Source organism: Coregonus clupeaformis, chromosome 14 (genome assembly GCF_020615455.1).
Source record: "Coregonus clupeaformis isolate EN_2021a chromosome 14, ASM2061545v1, whole genome shotgun sequence".
Taxonomy (NCBI): Eukaryota; Metazoa; Chordata; class Actinopteri; order Salmoniformes; family Salmonidae; genus Coregonus; species Coregonus clupeaformis.
In genome coordinates, this window is record NC_059205.1 from 26283577 (window position 1) to 26296498 (window position 12922).

Consider the following 12922-nt stretch of genomic DNA (forward strand, 5'->3'; position numbering starts at 1 on the left):
GATGTGGGTAGGGATCCTACTGGTGTGTGTGTGTGTGTGTGTGTGTGTGAGTGTTTTGAGAGAGATCAGGAGAGAGATCAAGAGAGAGATTGAGAAATAATCTAGGTGTTAATGGTTGACTTTTATAATGAACAAGGACACAAGCACAAGTAAATGGTTACAGACACAAGAAGTGACTGGCACACAGGCTTTAATATATCACATGGCTTTTATTGAACACTGGATTATATTCTCCCAAAACACTGATGTGGTAGGCACATTCTCAACAGGCACAGCGGAACAAAAAACGAAACAAAGGACATGTCATGTATCAGTAACAGCAGGAAGTAGAGAGATGACAATACAGCAAAAAGATGTCTCCCTCTCTATGACAAAGTGGACATTCTCATCCACAAGAGCAGACTGATACAGTAGAACAAACCAATGGGCCAGATTAAGGATAATACATGTTACTAACAACTTACTTTTTATTCTAAGATGTTGTTTTTGGAGAGCCCGTAGCCTACAGAGAATTAGTTATAGCAAACACATAAGTGTCAAACAGTAAGTGTGCATTGCCTTCTGCATATATTCTTTCAACATACAATAAACTCTTGACATATAGCTTGGCAGAATATGAAAATATTTAAAAAATCAGAGTTAACAGGAATATAAAATAAGGAAAAACTAGGCTAACATTCAACTTAACATGAATTCCAAACCTTTTTTAAAAAAACCATTGGAGCAGTGTATGAATTTTCTAGGAATTACTCAGGGGTTTGATATAATTTTTTTTGGTTCCTTCGTAACTCCAAACTAGGTAGGTGTGAGTTGTTCTGTAAACTGAATATTACATCTACTTACAGTATTGCATAATGTCTAAAAAGCCATGCTTATAAAAAGACCATTCAAAGTTGTAAGATTTAACTTGATCTATAGTAACGTCAACATACTCAGCAAATCCATCCTGTCTATGGAATACTGTGTTTGTTTGTGTGTCAGATAATCAGAGATAAAACGTTTTAAAAGATCTGGTCCATCTAATCTGAGTTCTTGGGTCCATAACACCATCATTGTGTAAGGATTTTTTCCTTTGCATGAAATAACAGCAATCCTCTCAATTTATAGTCTCTATCTGGGTGAGTAGATGACTTCTGTCTGAACATTGATATATAAATGACGCAAAATACAGTAAGCAGTTTATCTTGGTTTCTCCCTCTTTCTTTACCTCTTAATTTCTACTCCTCAACCTCTCTCTACATTGTAATCAAATCAACTACCTCCCTCTTTCTTCCTCTCACACAGTAACAAACACCAGTCGGGCAGAGTAGATCAGGTCTGCCAGGTAGAGCACAAAGTTGACTGCAGTGAGCACAGCCACAGCCATCTGCTTGTCCCATTCGCACAGCCCATGATTTCTGCCACAGTTATTGGAGCTGAAGGAGGTGCCTCTGTGCTTCTTGTCAAACTTAAAAATGGGCCAGATGATGGTGGCGGAGAGGTACATGATGACAGCCAGTAGGGCGTAGGCAGACAAGAAGCGGGCGAAGGGGAAGGGCAGGCAGCCTGTGCACTCGCAGATACACAGCACGATAATGGCTGCCGACAGGATGAAACAGATGCAGTAGACGGCCAGGCACCACCTCAGTGCATTGTGAGAGTCGTAGGACACTGGGTCGCTGATGAAGACGAAGATGACGCAGGCTACAAAAGTCTCACACACCTTCAGCAGACCCGGGGCAGTGGCCATGTAACCTGCTACCTCTCCTGGCCTGGCTTTGCTGATGCTCACCTCACAAATGTAAGCGATGGTTGCCAGGCAGGAGAAGACGGTGGCTACGATGCGGTAGTCGCGAGTCTCACTTTGGGAGGTCTGGCCCTTGAGGTAGTAGAGGGGGAAGATGATGGAGGCAGAGAGGCAGAGCAGGGAGGCATAGCAGGCAAAGGTGATAGGGAAGTTCTTCCAGGAGACAGGGACACGGGTCTGCAGGCCAAACAGCTCCACCAGCAGCACCAGCAGGGTCCCAGCGAAGCTGAAGGCCCAGCAGAACACAAACCAGTCCCCTGTGCCATGGGAGAGGCTGGCCCCATGGACGGTCACAGCGAAGGCCACACAGGAGAACACCAGAGCACACAAACGCACCCAGAACAGGGGGTTGGAGTGCACCACCACTATCGGCATGATGGGATATGGATGATGCTTGACAACTAGAATGGGTTAGATTGACGTGAAAGGCTGAATTGGCTGGAGATTAGGTATTTCTGTGGAATACTGTATGACTACTGTTCTTGGTGCATCTGGTGCAGAGGGATCTATAAGGAGACACAGAATTGAGAGCAGCTTCAGTAACCAAGAACAAATTAACAGAATGCATTCATTTAAAAACAATGAAGTTCTTATTGCAAGTATTGATTCCATTATGGTTTTCATGAAACATTCTTGATGGTGTATCATATTTGACGACATGAGGGCAACAGTTGCAGTTTTTGTAAATTTCTCCTTGTAAATTTAACATAATAACGGGTGACAAAACACAAAAGTTAATCAATTAAATCATGGATTTTGCATTTTAAATACCATGTATAGGAGGATGAGAAAGTATATGTTCCTCCTTTTCAGTTTTATACTCTGTGAGAAGGCTTTGTCAACTGAGGGATTCCGGTTCTGAGTCAGTGAGTCAGTGTCACTGGACATGCTTTTATCTACACCCCCGCCTTTTCAGACAGGCGTGGTGCTGAGAGAGACCCCCGCCCGACCTCACAGCCAGTCTGTCATCGGTCACTAACAGTCTCATTATGGAGAGACACCTAGTAACTATTGCTCCCTCCCACTCCCCCAAGTCACTCTCTCCTCCAATCCCCTCCACAAATGGTGAAGAGTCCATGCTCCCAGTTTACATACTGTAGAGGGACACACCTGTTTACATTAACAAAATGTGTTGTTCAAACAGCAGGGGACAGAGAGTGGGAGCAGGATGGAAGGGATATGGATAGAGAGAAATAGAGGGAAATAGAGGAAACAGACAGATGAAGAAAGATTTTAAACTATGGACAAACTCAAAGTGAGAGTGATCAAAGCAGTCAGATAGAACAGGCTTGTTGAAATAAGTAAAATGGGGAAATCCCTGTGCCTTAACCTCAGAAGGACACATTTTAAACACAATGATGAAGAGGAATAGCAGAGCAGTGAGTCACCTCCCTCTCTCATTCTCTCTTTCTCTCTCGTGCACCCTCCCTCTTGTAAGATTTTCCAACTCGTTGATTTATCCCAGCTATGCAGACTGCTGCCGAACTGCAAACTGAATCCAAAGGTGCCAAGTCCCCTTTCCCTCTCTCTTTTTTATGTTTTACTCTTTATGTATCTCTCTCTCTCCCTCTCCCTCTCTTTATGTATCTCTCTCTCTCTCCCTCTCCCTCTCTTTATGTATCTCTCTCTCTCGCCCTCTCCCTCTCTTTATGTATCTCTCGCTCTCTCTCTCTCTCTCAATTCCATTCAATATAAGGGCTTTATTGGCATGGGAAACATATGTTAACATTGCCAAAGCAAGTGAAGTAAATAGTAAACAAAAGTGAAATAAACGATACAAATTAACAGTAAACATTACACTCAGAAGTTCCAAAAGAATAAAGACATTTCAAATGTCATATTACAGTGTTATAACAATGTGCAAATAGGTAAAATAAACATAAATATGGGTTGTATTTACAATGGTGTTTGCTCTTCACTGGTTGCCCTTTTCTTGTGGCAACAAGTCACAAATATTGCTGCTGTGATGGCACACTGTGGTATTTCACCCAGTAGATATGGGAGTTTATCAAAATTTGGTTTGTTTTTCAATTCTTTGTGGATCTGTGTAATCTGAGGGAAGACTCTCTCTCTCTCTCTCTCTCTCTCTCTCTCTCTCTCTCTCTCTCTCTCTCTCTCTCTCTCTCTCTCTCTCTCTCTCTCTGAAACACCACTCATTTAAACCTCTTAAAATAAACCTATGGAAGGCAGTAATGGAAAAATCCATCCACTCCCAGCCATTACTTGGTACTTATGAAAGCATGTGAGGAAAGTAGGTAAAACATGAACAAGACCATAGAGTCCCTGCATAGAAAGCTACCTTTTAAGGGGTGGCATGGAAAAGACGGACTTCCCTTTAGAGAGGTGCTTAAAATAGGCTCATAGGCTCACACATAGCCTGGACAGGAGGGAAAACAGGACATATAATAACATACTTGTGCACAGTCACACACACACAAACACACATGCTTGAGGGTGAAGAGGGCAGGCTCAGTGTTTGTTTGCGGCAGGGGACACGAGCGTTGTCATGGCAAAACATGGTTAACTCGATTTCACCCTTAATCCAGATAAAGAGCCATAGGCTCCCAGGCTACTTAGGCATAGACACAAGACGGACTCTAGTCTGGCAGCTAATGATCCCACAATGGAGAGAGAGAGAGAGAGAGAGAGAGAGAGAGAGAGAGAGAGAGAGAGAGAGAGAGAGAGAGAGAGAGAGAGAGAGAGAGAGAGAGAGAGAGAGAGAGAGAGAGAGAGAGAGAGAGAGAGAGAGAGAGAGAGAGAGAGAGAGAGAGAGAGAGAGAGAGAGATACATAAAGAGTAAAACTATTTGCACATTGTTACAACACTGTATATAATTTGAAATGTCTTTATTCTTTTGGAACTTCTGAGTGTAATGTTTACTGTTAATATTTATTGTTTATTTCACTTTTGTTTCCTATGTACTTCACTTGCTTTGGCAATGTTAACATACGTTTCCCATGCCAATAAAGCCCTTAAATTGAATTGAATTGAGAGAGAGAGAGAGAGAGAGAGAGAGAGAGAGAGAGAGAGAGAGAGAGAGAGAGAGAGAGAGAGAGAGAGAGAGAGAGAGAGAGAGAGAGAGAGAGAGAGAGAGAGAGAGAGAGAGAGAGAGAGAGAGAGAGAGAGTGAGAGAAAAAAAGTGAGATAGAGGCACAATACAGTGATGTAAACTGTGGACACTGAATACTGTAATATTGAGATCGTTTAATCACTGAGGATGTTACAGAAATACACTAGGCCATGATGTATTGTTAAAACCAACAATGAGTCCATAATGTTCACATGTTGTTTCACCATGCTCCATCGGTGAGCTGGTCAGGTGCAACAATATAGGGGGAAATATTTGTGTTATAACACGTGTTCTGATCAATAGTAGGCACTATAGGAACGCCTGCACTCACACTCCCACAAACTATATCAGAGCCCTCATATTCAAAATATTAATCTGAAATCGGTTTACAACATTCCTGTTATTCTGACAGCTGTAGCCTACCGTTATCCTCCCGTTATTCTGGTTGCTCATTGACAACCACTGTCTGAGGTGGGTGTGACGCTCAATTGTGCCGCGCCCTGGAGTTTCTCGGTGTTAGAACAAAACTAGTGTATCCCCCATCAAGTCATTCATATGAGGCAAAATACATTTGAATGGCAAAACAGTTTTACGACACTGCACAAGTTATTTTCTTGACTATCCCTGTGTCCAAAATACTTCTAGGCTATTTGTGATGTTTGTGATGTTTCAATTGCATAGTGTAGAAAGCTGACTCTGGAAGATAAACAACATTCCTGGAATGATTATTTTCAATGGACTGTGTTTAAACTATAAAAGGCATGCAAGTAGAGCAAGTTTCAACTGGTTGTACATTTTGTAGTCATGTTGAGAAACAAACTCTCGAATAGACCACTATAATACACAATCTCAAATATTACACTGTAACCAAAATGTATTACCTTTCTGTTACTTTGTGGCTGCAATATCCTCTGTTCTCTCTCAGAATCTCCAATCGAATGGGAGTTTGCAAGCGAAGCGCTCCTAGTCAGTTCTTACTACAGTCATAGTAGGAAATGCCCCTCCTCCCAACTCCCCACCCATTGCAAACCAAATTAGGTATCAAATGTCTCCACCATCTATCTACTGTGCGCCATCCCATCCCTCCTCTACTTAAAATTGAACTTGACTAAGTAGGCTAGTTTAAAATAATAATTGATTGTCAGTTTTTTGTAGGCTACAAGTGAGTTGCCAAATTGTGTTACAGTATGAATTTAAAATTGATTAAATTGAGATGTTGTGTCACTGGCCTACACACAATGCCCCATAATGTCAAAGTTGAATTATGTTTTTGGAATTTTTTACTAATTAATTACAAATGAAAAGGGGAAATGTCTTGAGTCAATAAGTATTCAACCACTTTGTTATGGCAAGCCTAAATAAAAAATGTGATTAACAAGTCACATAATAAGTTGCATGGACTCACTGTGTGCAATAATAGTGTTTAAAATGATTAAATGACTCATCTCTGTACCCCACACATACAATTATGTGTTCAAACACAGATTCAACCACAAAGTCCAGGGAGTTTTTCCAATGCCACACAAAGAAGGGCACCTATTGGTAGATGGGTAAAAAAATAAGAAGCAGACATTAAATATCCCTTTGAGCATGGTGAAGTTATTAATTACACTTTGGATGGTGTATAAATACACCCAGTCACTACAAAGATACAGGCGTCCTTCCTAACTCAGTTGCCGGAGATGAAGGAAACCGCTCAGGGATTTCACCATGAGGCCAATGGTGACTTTAAAACAGTTACAGAGTTTAATGGCTGTGATAGGAGAAAACTGAGGATGGATCAACAACATTGTAGTTACTCCACAATGCTAACCTAAACGACAGAGTGAAAAGAAGGAAGCCTTTACAGAAAAAAAACTATTACAAAACATGCATCCTGTTTGTAATAAGGCACTAAAGTAAAACTGCTAAAAATGTGGCAAAGAAATTAACTTTATGTCCTGAATACAAAGCGTTATATTTGGGGCAAATCCAACACAACACATCTGTCACGTCTCCTCCAGTTGTTCCCTTCCGGCGCTATGATTCACTGGTCTACTGAGCCACCGGTCTGAGCGCACCACCTCGGCAACACCGGAATGGAAACCCAACGCACCCTAATCACCTCCAGCGCACCTGCACCTCATCACCTCATCACCACCCCTATTTAGCCCTGGACTGTTCTGGATGATGTTGTGTGTGTGATTGTTTAGCTTCGTGTCGTTTACTCTATCTGTGTTATTTCTCTTGCTCATTGTTAAGTAAACCTTGACCTTGTTAATTCCTGCGTCTGCATCCTGCCTCTTCGTATACTCAGTACGCGTCTCAACATCACTCAGTACCACTCTTCATATTTTCAACCATGGTGGTGGCTGGTGGTGGCTGCATCATGTTATGGGTATGCTTGTCATCGACAAGGACTAGGGAGTCTTTTAGGATGAAAATAAACAGAATAGAGCTAAGCATAGACAAAATTAATGGAGGAAAACCTGGTTGAGTCTACTTTCCAACAGACACTGAGAGACAAATTCACCTTTCAGCAGGACAATAACCTAAAAGGCCAAATATACACTGGAGTTGCTTACCAAGACAACACTGAATGTTCCTGAGTGGCCTAGTTACAGTCTTGATTTAAAACGCCTTGAAAATCTATGGCAAGACTTGAAAATTGCTGTCTAGCAATGATCAACAACCAACTTGACAGAGCTAGTATTGTACAATCCAGGTTTGCAAAGCCCTTAGAGACGTACCCAGAAAGACTCACAGCTGTAATCGCTGCCAAATGTGATTCTAACATGTATTGACTCAGGGGTGTCAATACATGTAGGCTAAATTAGATATTTCTGTATTTCATTGTCAATACATTTGCGAACATTTCTAAAAACATGTTTTCACTTTGTATTGTGTGTAGATGGGTGAAACTAAATCTTTGTTTGTTTGTTTTGTTATTTAGCAGACGCTCTTATCCAGAGCGACTAGGGTTAAGTGCCTTGCTCATGGGCACATCAACATATTTTTCACCTAGTCGGATCTGGGATTAGAACCAGCGACCTTTCGGTTACTGACACAACACACTTAACCACTAAGCTACCTGCCGCCCTATTTAATCCATTTTGAATTCATAAGTCAATAATAAGTCAAGGGGTATGAATACTCTCTGAAGGCACTGTAAATTAATTGAAATAATACATACAGGTTTATTAATTAAATTGATTGTCATTTAGTTATTACTGTTTCATTTGGCATAATGGTTCCAATTTATAGCAGGCAATGTCCTTCAATGGTATAAGATAACATATTGTTATAGGCTACAGATGTAATCAGTCAGTGGCTACCAAGATAATCAGTCAGTGGCTACCAAGATAATACATAATTTTGCAGCTACTTTATTGTTGTTGTTCACATTATTTGTATATGTTGCTATGAAACAAGAGACAGTTCCCATGGAAACCACTATTTATTTACTACCCTAATGACTAGTGACTCAGAAACATGCGTTTCCCGGATCGGGTCTGAGACCGAAGGCATCTGAAGTTTTATTAAGCTGCACCAAATGTTGCACTCGCGCACCACAAGTATGCAAGCACGCACACAACACACACACACACACACATAGGCCTATACACTCTCTCTCTCTCTCTCTCTCTCTCTCTCTCACTCACTCTCTCTCTCTCACACACACACACACCACATGCACAACGGTGCCTGTTTGCAACTAAGGACTATGTCCACGAGCCCACAAGAACACCTGAACCCTATACTACGAATGTAGTTTCAAGTTTCAAGTTTTATTGTCACGTGGTGCACAAGTACAGTGAAATGCCTTTCTTGCAAGTTCAACCTCGGGTTTCTTTTATTTAACCTTTATTTAACTAGGCAAGTCAGTTAAGAACAAATTCTTATTTACAGTGACGGCCTACCAAAAGGCAAAAGGCCTCCTGCGGGGGCTGTGATTAAAAATTAAAATATAGGACAAAACACACATCACAACAAGAGAGACACTACATAAAGAGAGACCTAAGACAACAATATAGCATGGCAGCAACACATGACAACACAGCATGGTAGCAACACCACATGACAACAACATGGTTGCAACACAACATGGCAGAAGCACAACATGGTAGCAGCACAAAACATGGTACAAACATGATTGGGCACAGACCACTGCACAAAGGCAAGAAGGTAGAGACAACAATACATCACGCGAAGCAGCCACAACTGTCAATAAGAGTGCCCATGATTGAGTCTTTGAATGAAGAGATGGAGATAAAACTGTCCAGTTTGAGTGTTTTTTACAGCTCGTTCCAGTCGATAGCTGCAGCGAACTGAAAAGAGGAGTGACCCAGGGATGTGTGTGCTTTGGGGACCTTTAACAGAATGTGACTGGCAGAACGGGTGTTGTATGTGGAGGATGAGTGCTGCAGTAGGCATCTCAGATAGGGGGGAGTGAGGCCTAAGAGGGTTTTATAAATAAGCATCAACCAGTGGGTCTTGCAACGGGTATACAGAGATGACCAGTTTACAGAGGAGTATAGAATGCAGTGATGTGTCCTATAAGGATCATTGGTGGCAAATCTGATGGCCGAATGGTAAAGAACATCTAGCCGCTCGAGAGCACCCTTACCTGCCGATCTATAAATTACGTCTCCGTAATCTAGCATGGGTAGGATGGTCATCTGAATCAGGGTTAGTTTGGCAGCTGGGGTGTAAGAGGAGCGATTACAATAGAGGAAACCAAGTCTAGATTTAACCTTATCCTGCAGCTTTGATATGTGCTGAGAGAAGGACAGTGTACTGTCTAGCCATACTCCCAATTACTTGTATGAGGTGCATTTTCCACATTTTATTACGTTACAGCCTTATTCTAAAATGGCTTAAACAAAACAATTTCCTCAGCAATCTACACACAATACCCCATAATGACAAAGCGAAAAAAGGTTTTTAGAAATTTTTGCAAATGTATTAAAAACAGAAAACAGAAATACCTTATTTACATAAGTATTCAGACCCTTTGCTATGAGACTCAAAATTCAGCTCAGGTGCATCCTGTTTCCATTGATCATCCATCCTTGAGCTGTTTGTACATCTTGATTGGAGTCCACCTGTGGTAAATTCAATTGATTGTACATGATTTGGAAAGGCACACGCCTGTCTATATAAGGTCCCACAGTTGACAGTGCACATCAGAGGAAAAGCCATGAGGTCGAAGGAATTGTCCGTAGAGCTCCGGGACTGAATTGTGTCGAGGCACAGATATGGGGAAGGGTACCAAAACATTTCTGCAACATTGAAGGTCTCCAAGAAAACAGTGGCCCACATCATTCTTAAATGGAAGAAGTTTGGAACCACCAAAACTCTTCCTAGAGCAATCGGGGGAGAAGGGCCTTGGTCAGGGAGGTGACCAAGAACCCGATGGACACTCTGACAGAGCTCTAGAGTTCCTCTGTGGAGATGGGAGAATCTTCCAGAAGGACAACCATCTCTGCAGCACTCTACCAATTAGGCCTTTAAGGTAGAGTGGCCAGACGGAAGTAAAGGGCACATGACAGCCTGCTTCGAGTTTGCCAAAAGGCACCAAAAGACTCTTAGATCATGAGTAACAAGATTCTCTGGTCTGATTAAACCAAGATTGAACTCTTTGACCTGAATGCCAAGGGTCACGTCTGGAGGAAACCTGGCACCATCCCTATGGTGAAGCATGGTGGTGGCAGCATCATGCTGTGGGGATGTTTTTCAGCAGCAGGGACTGGGAGACTAGTCAGGCTTGAGGCAAAGATTAATGGTGCAAATTACAGAGAGATCCTTGATGAAAACCTGCTCTAGAGCGCTCAGAACCTTAGACTGGGGGCGAAGGTTCACCTCGCAACAGGACAACGACCCTAAGCACACAGCCAAGACAATGCAGGAGTGGCTTCGGGACAAGTCTTTGAATGTCCTTGAGTGGCCCAGCCAGAGCCCGGACTTGAACCCGATCACAACATCTCTGGAGAGACCTGAAAATAGCTGTGCAGCAACGCTCCCCATCCAACCTGACCGAACTTGAGAGGTTCTGCAGAGAAGAATGGGAGAAACTCCACAAATACAGGTGTGTCAAGCTTGTAGCGTCATACCCAAGAAGATCGAGGCTACCAAAGGTGCTTCAACAAAGTACTGAGTAAAGGCTCTGAATACTTCTGTAAATGTATATTTCCGTTTGTATTTTGTTTTATAAATTAGCAAAAATGTCTAAAAAACAGTTTTTGCTTTGTCATTACGGGGTATTGTGTGTAGATTGATGAGGGGGAAAAAACTATTTAATTAATTTTAGAATAAGGCTGTAACCTAACAAAATGTGGAAAAAGTGAAGGTGTCTGAATATTTCCGTAGGCATTGTAAATGGATGAGAGAGCTTCCTACTGCCTGAGCTATTTTGTTGATGTAAATTGAGAAGAGCATGGGGCCTAGGATTGAGCCTTGGGGTACTCCCTTGGCAACAGGCAGTAGCTGAGACAGCAGATGTTCTGACTTTATACACTGCACTCTTTGAGAGAGGTAGTTAGCAAACCATGTCAAAGACCCCTCGGAGACACCAATCCTCCTTAGCTGGCCCACAAGAATGGAATGGTCTACCGTATGAAAAGCTTTGGCCAAGTCAATAAAAATAGTAGCACAACATTGCTTAGAATCAAGGGCAATGGTGACATCTTTTAGGACCTTTAAGGTTGCAGTGACACATCCATAACCTGAGTGGAAACCTGATTGCATCCCAGAGAGAATACTATAGACATCAAGAAAGCCAGTCAGTTGATTATTGACAAGTTTTTCCAACACTTTTGATAAACAGGGAAAAATAGAAATGGGCCTATAACAGTTAGGATCAGCTTGATCTCCCCCTTTAAATAAAGGACGCACCATGGCTGCCTTCCAAGCAATGGGAACCTCCCCAGAGAGGAAAGACAGGTTAAAAATGTCAGAGATAGGCTTGGCGATGATAGGGGCTGCAATCTTAAAGAAGAAAGGATCTAAACCATCTGACCCAGATGTTTTTTGGGGGTCAAGTTTAAGGAGCTCCTTTAGCACCTCAGACTCAGTGACTGCCTACAAGGAGAAACTTTGTAGTGGGGCAGGGGAAAAAGAGGGAGGAGCATTGGGGCTAGTCACATTAGAAGGGGTGGGAGATTAGGAAATGTTGGACGGGCAATGAGGCATGGCTGAGTCAAATAGGAATCCTGACTTAATGAAGTGGTGATTAAAGAGCTCAGCCATGTGCTCCTTGTCAGTAACAACCACATCATCAACATTAAGGGACATGGGCAGCTGTGAGGAGGAGGGTTTAATCTCCAGGTCTTTAACCGTTTTCCAGAACTTCTTGGGGTTAGACCCACAGAGAGAGAACTGGTATCACGAAAGTGGCTCACCTTTTCTGAGGACCAATTAAATCAGATTCCGTCCCTCTTGCAAAGATTGCATCATCATCCACTTAGTTTGAGGAAGACAACTGATTCAATATGTTTTTGTGTGTTAAAAAATAGTAACGTTAAAATCACATTACACATTTAGTAATGACAAATGCATTTGAAACTTAATGCACAGTAAAACTTTTGTGTGACTTATTATTTTATTTATAGGAGTGGGAAAAAAGGTGCTTGTGCATTGATAACCACACCAAAGCACATCAAAGTAATAAAATAAAGACAGCACTTCTGAAAGTCCATTTCACATGATAGCCTGCTGAATTTGCAAGATAACTTTTCTTTCATTTCGATTTTGGCACAAATGAAAATGTGCTACTGACTTGCCCATGGATCGATGTTTCAGCCATAGAAATCAGAATGAATAGAAAGGGCATCTCCACTCAAGTTAATGATGGCGTAATGGGTGGACTGGCAGCCATTTTGAGTGTACCCATGCCAGGAAGTAAAAGCAGGAAGTGTATCCTTCAATCTGTGCTGTGATTTGTTGAGTCAACTCAACTGACGTTACAAAAAATACATTCCATTGCATGAGCCACATCAGTTAGCGTCATTTGAATTAACGTTCTACATTACCATGGCAATCCAGCATCAGTTGATAAAACATTCCAAAATACCATGGAAATTATTGTA

At 41.9% G+C, this 12922-nt stretch overlaps 1 protein-coding gene across 1 annotated transcript; it reads right to left on the reverse strand.

Annotated features, from left to right (window-relative positions):
* Window positions 1-189: 189 nt before the first annotated feature.
* LOC121581548 (myeloid-associated differentiation marker homolog) lies at window positions 190-5823 on the reverse strand. Its single transcript, XM_041897045.2, has 2 exons — window positions 5738-5823; window positions 190-2292 (listed from the first exon to the last, which is right to left on the reverse strand). The coding sequence occupies exon 2, from the start codon at window positions 2159-2161 to the stop codon at window positions 1277-1279; it is 885 nt and encodes a 294-aa protein (XP_041752979.2). The 5' UTR covers window positions 2162-2292; window positions 5738-5823; the 3' UTR covers window positions 190-1276.
* Window positions 5824-12922: the final 7099 nt, after the last annotated feature.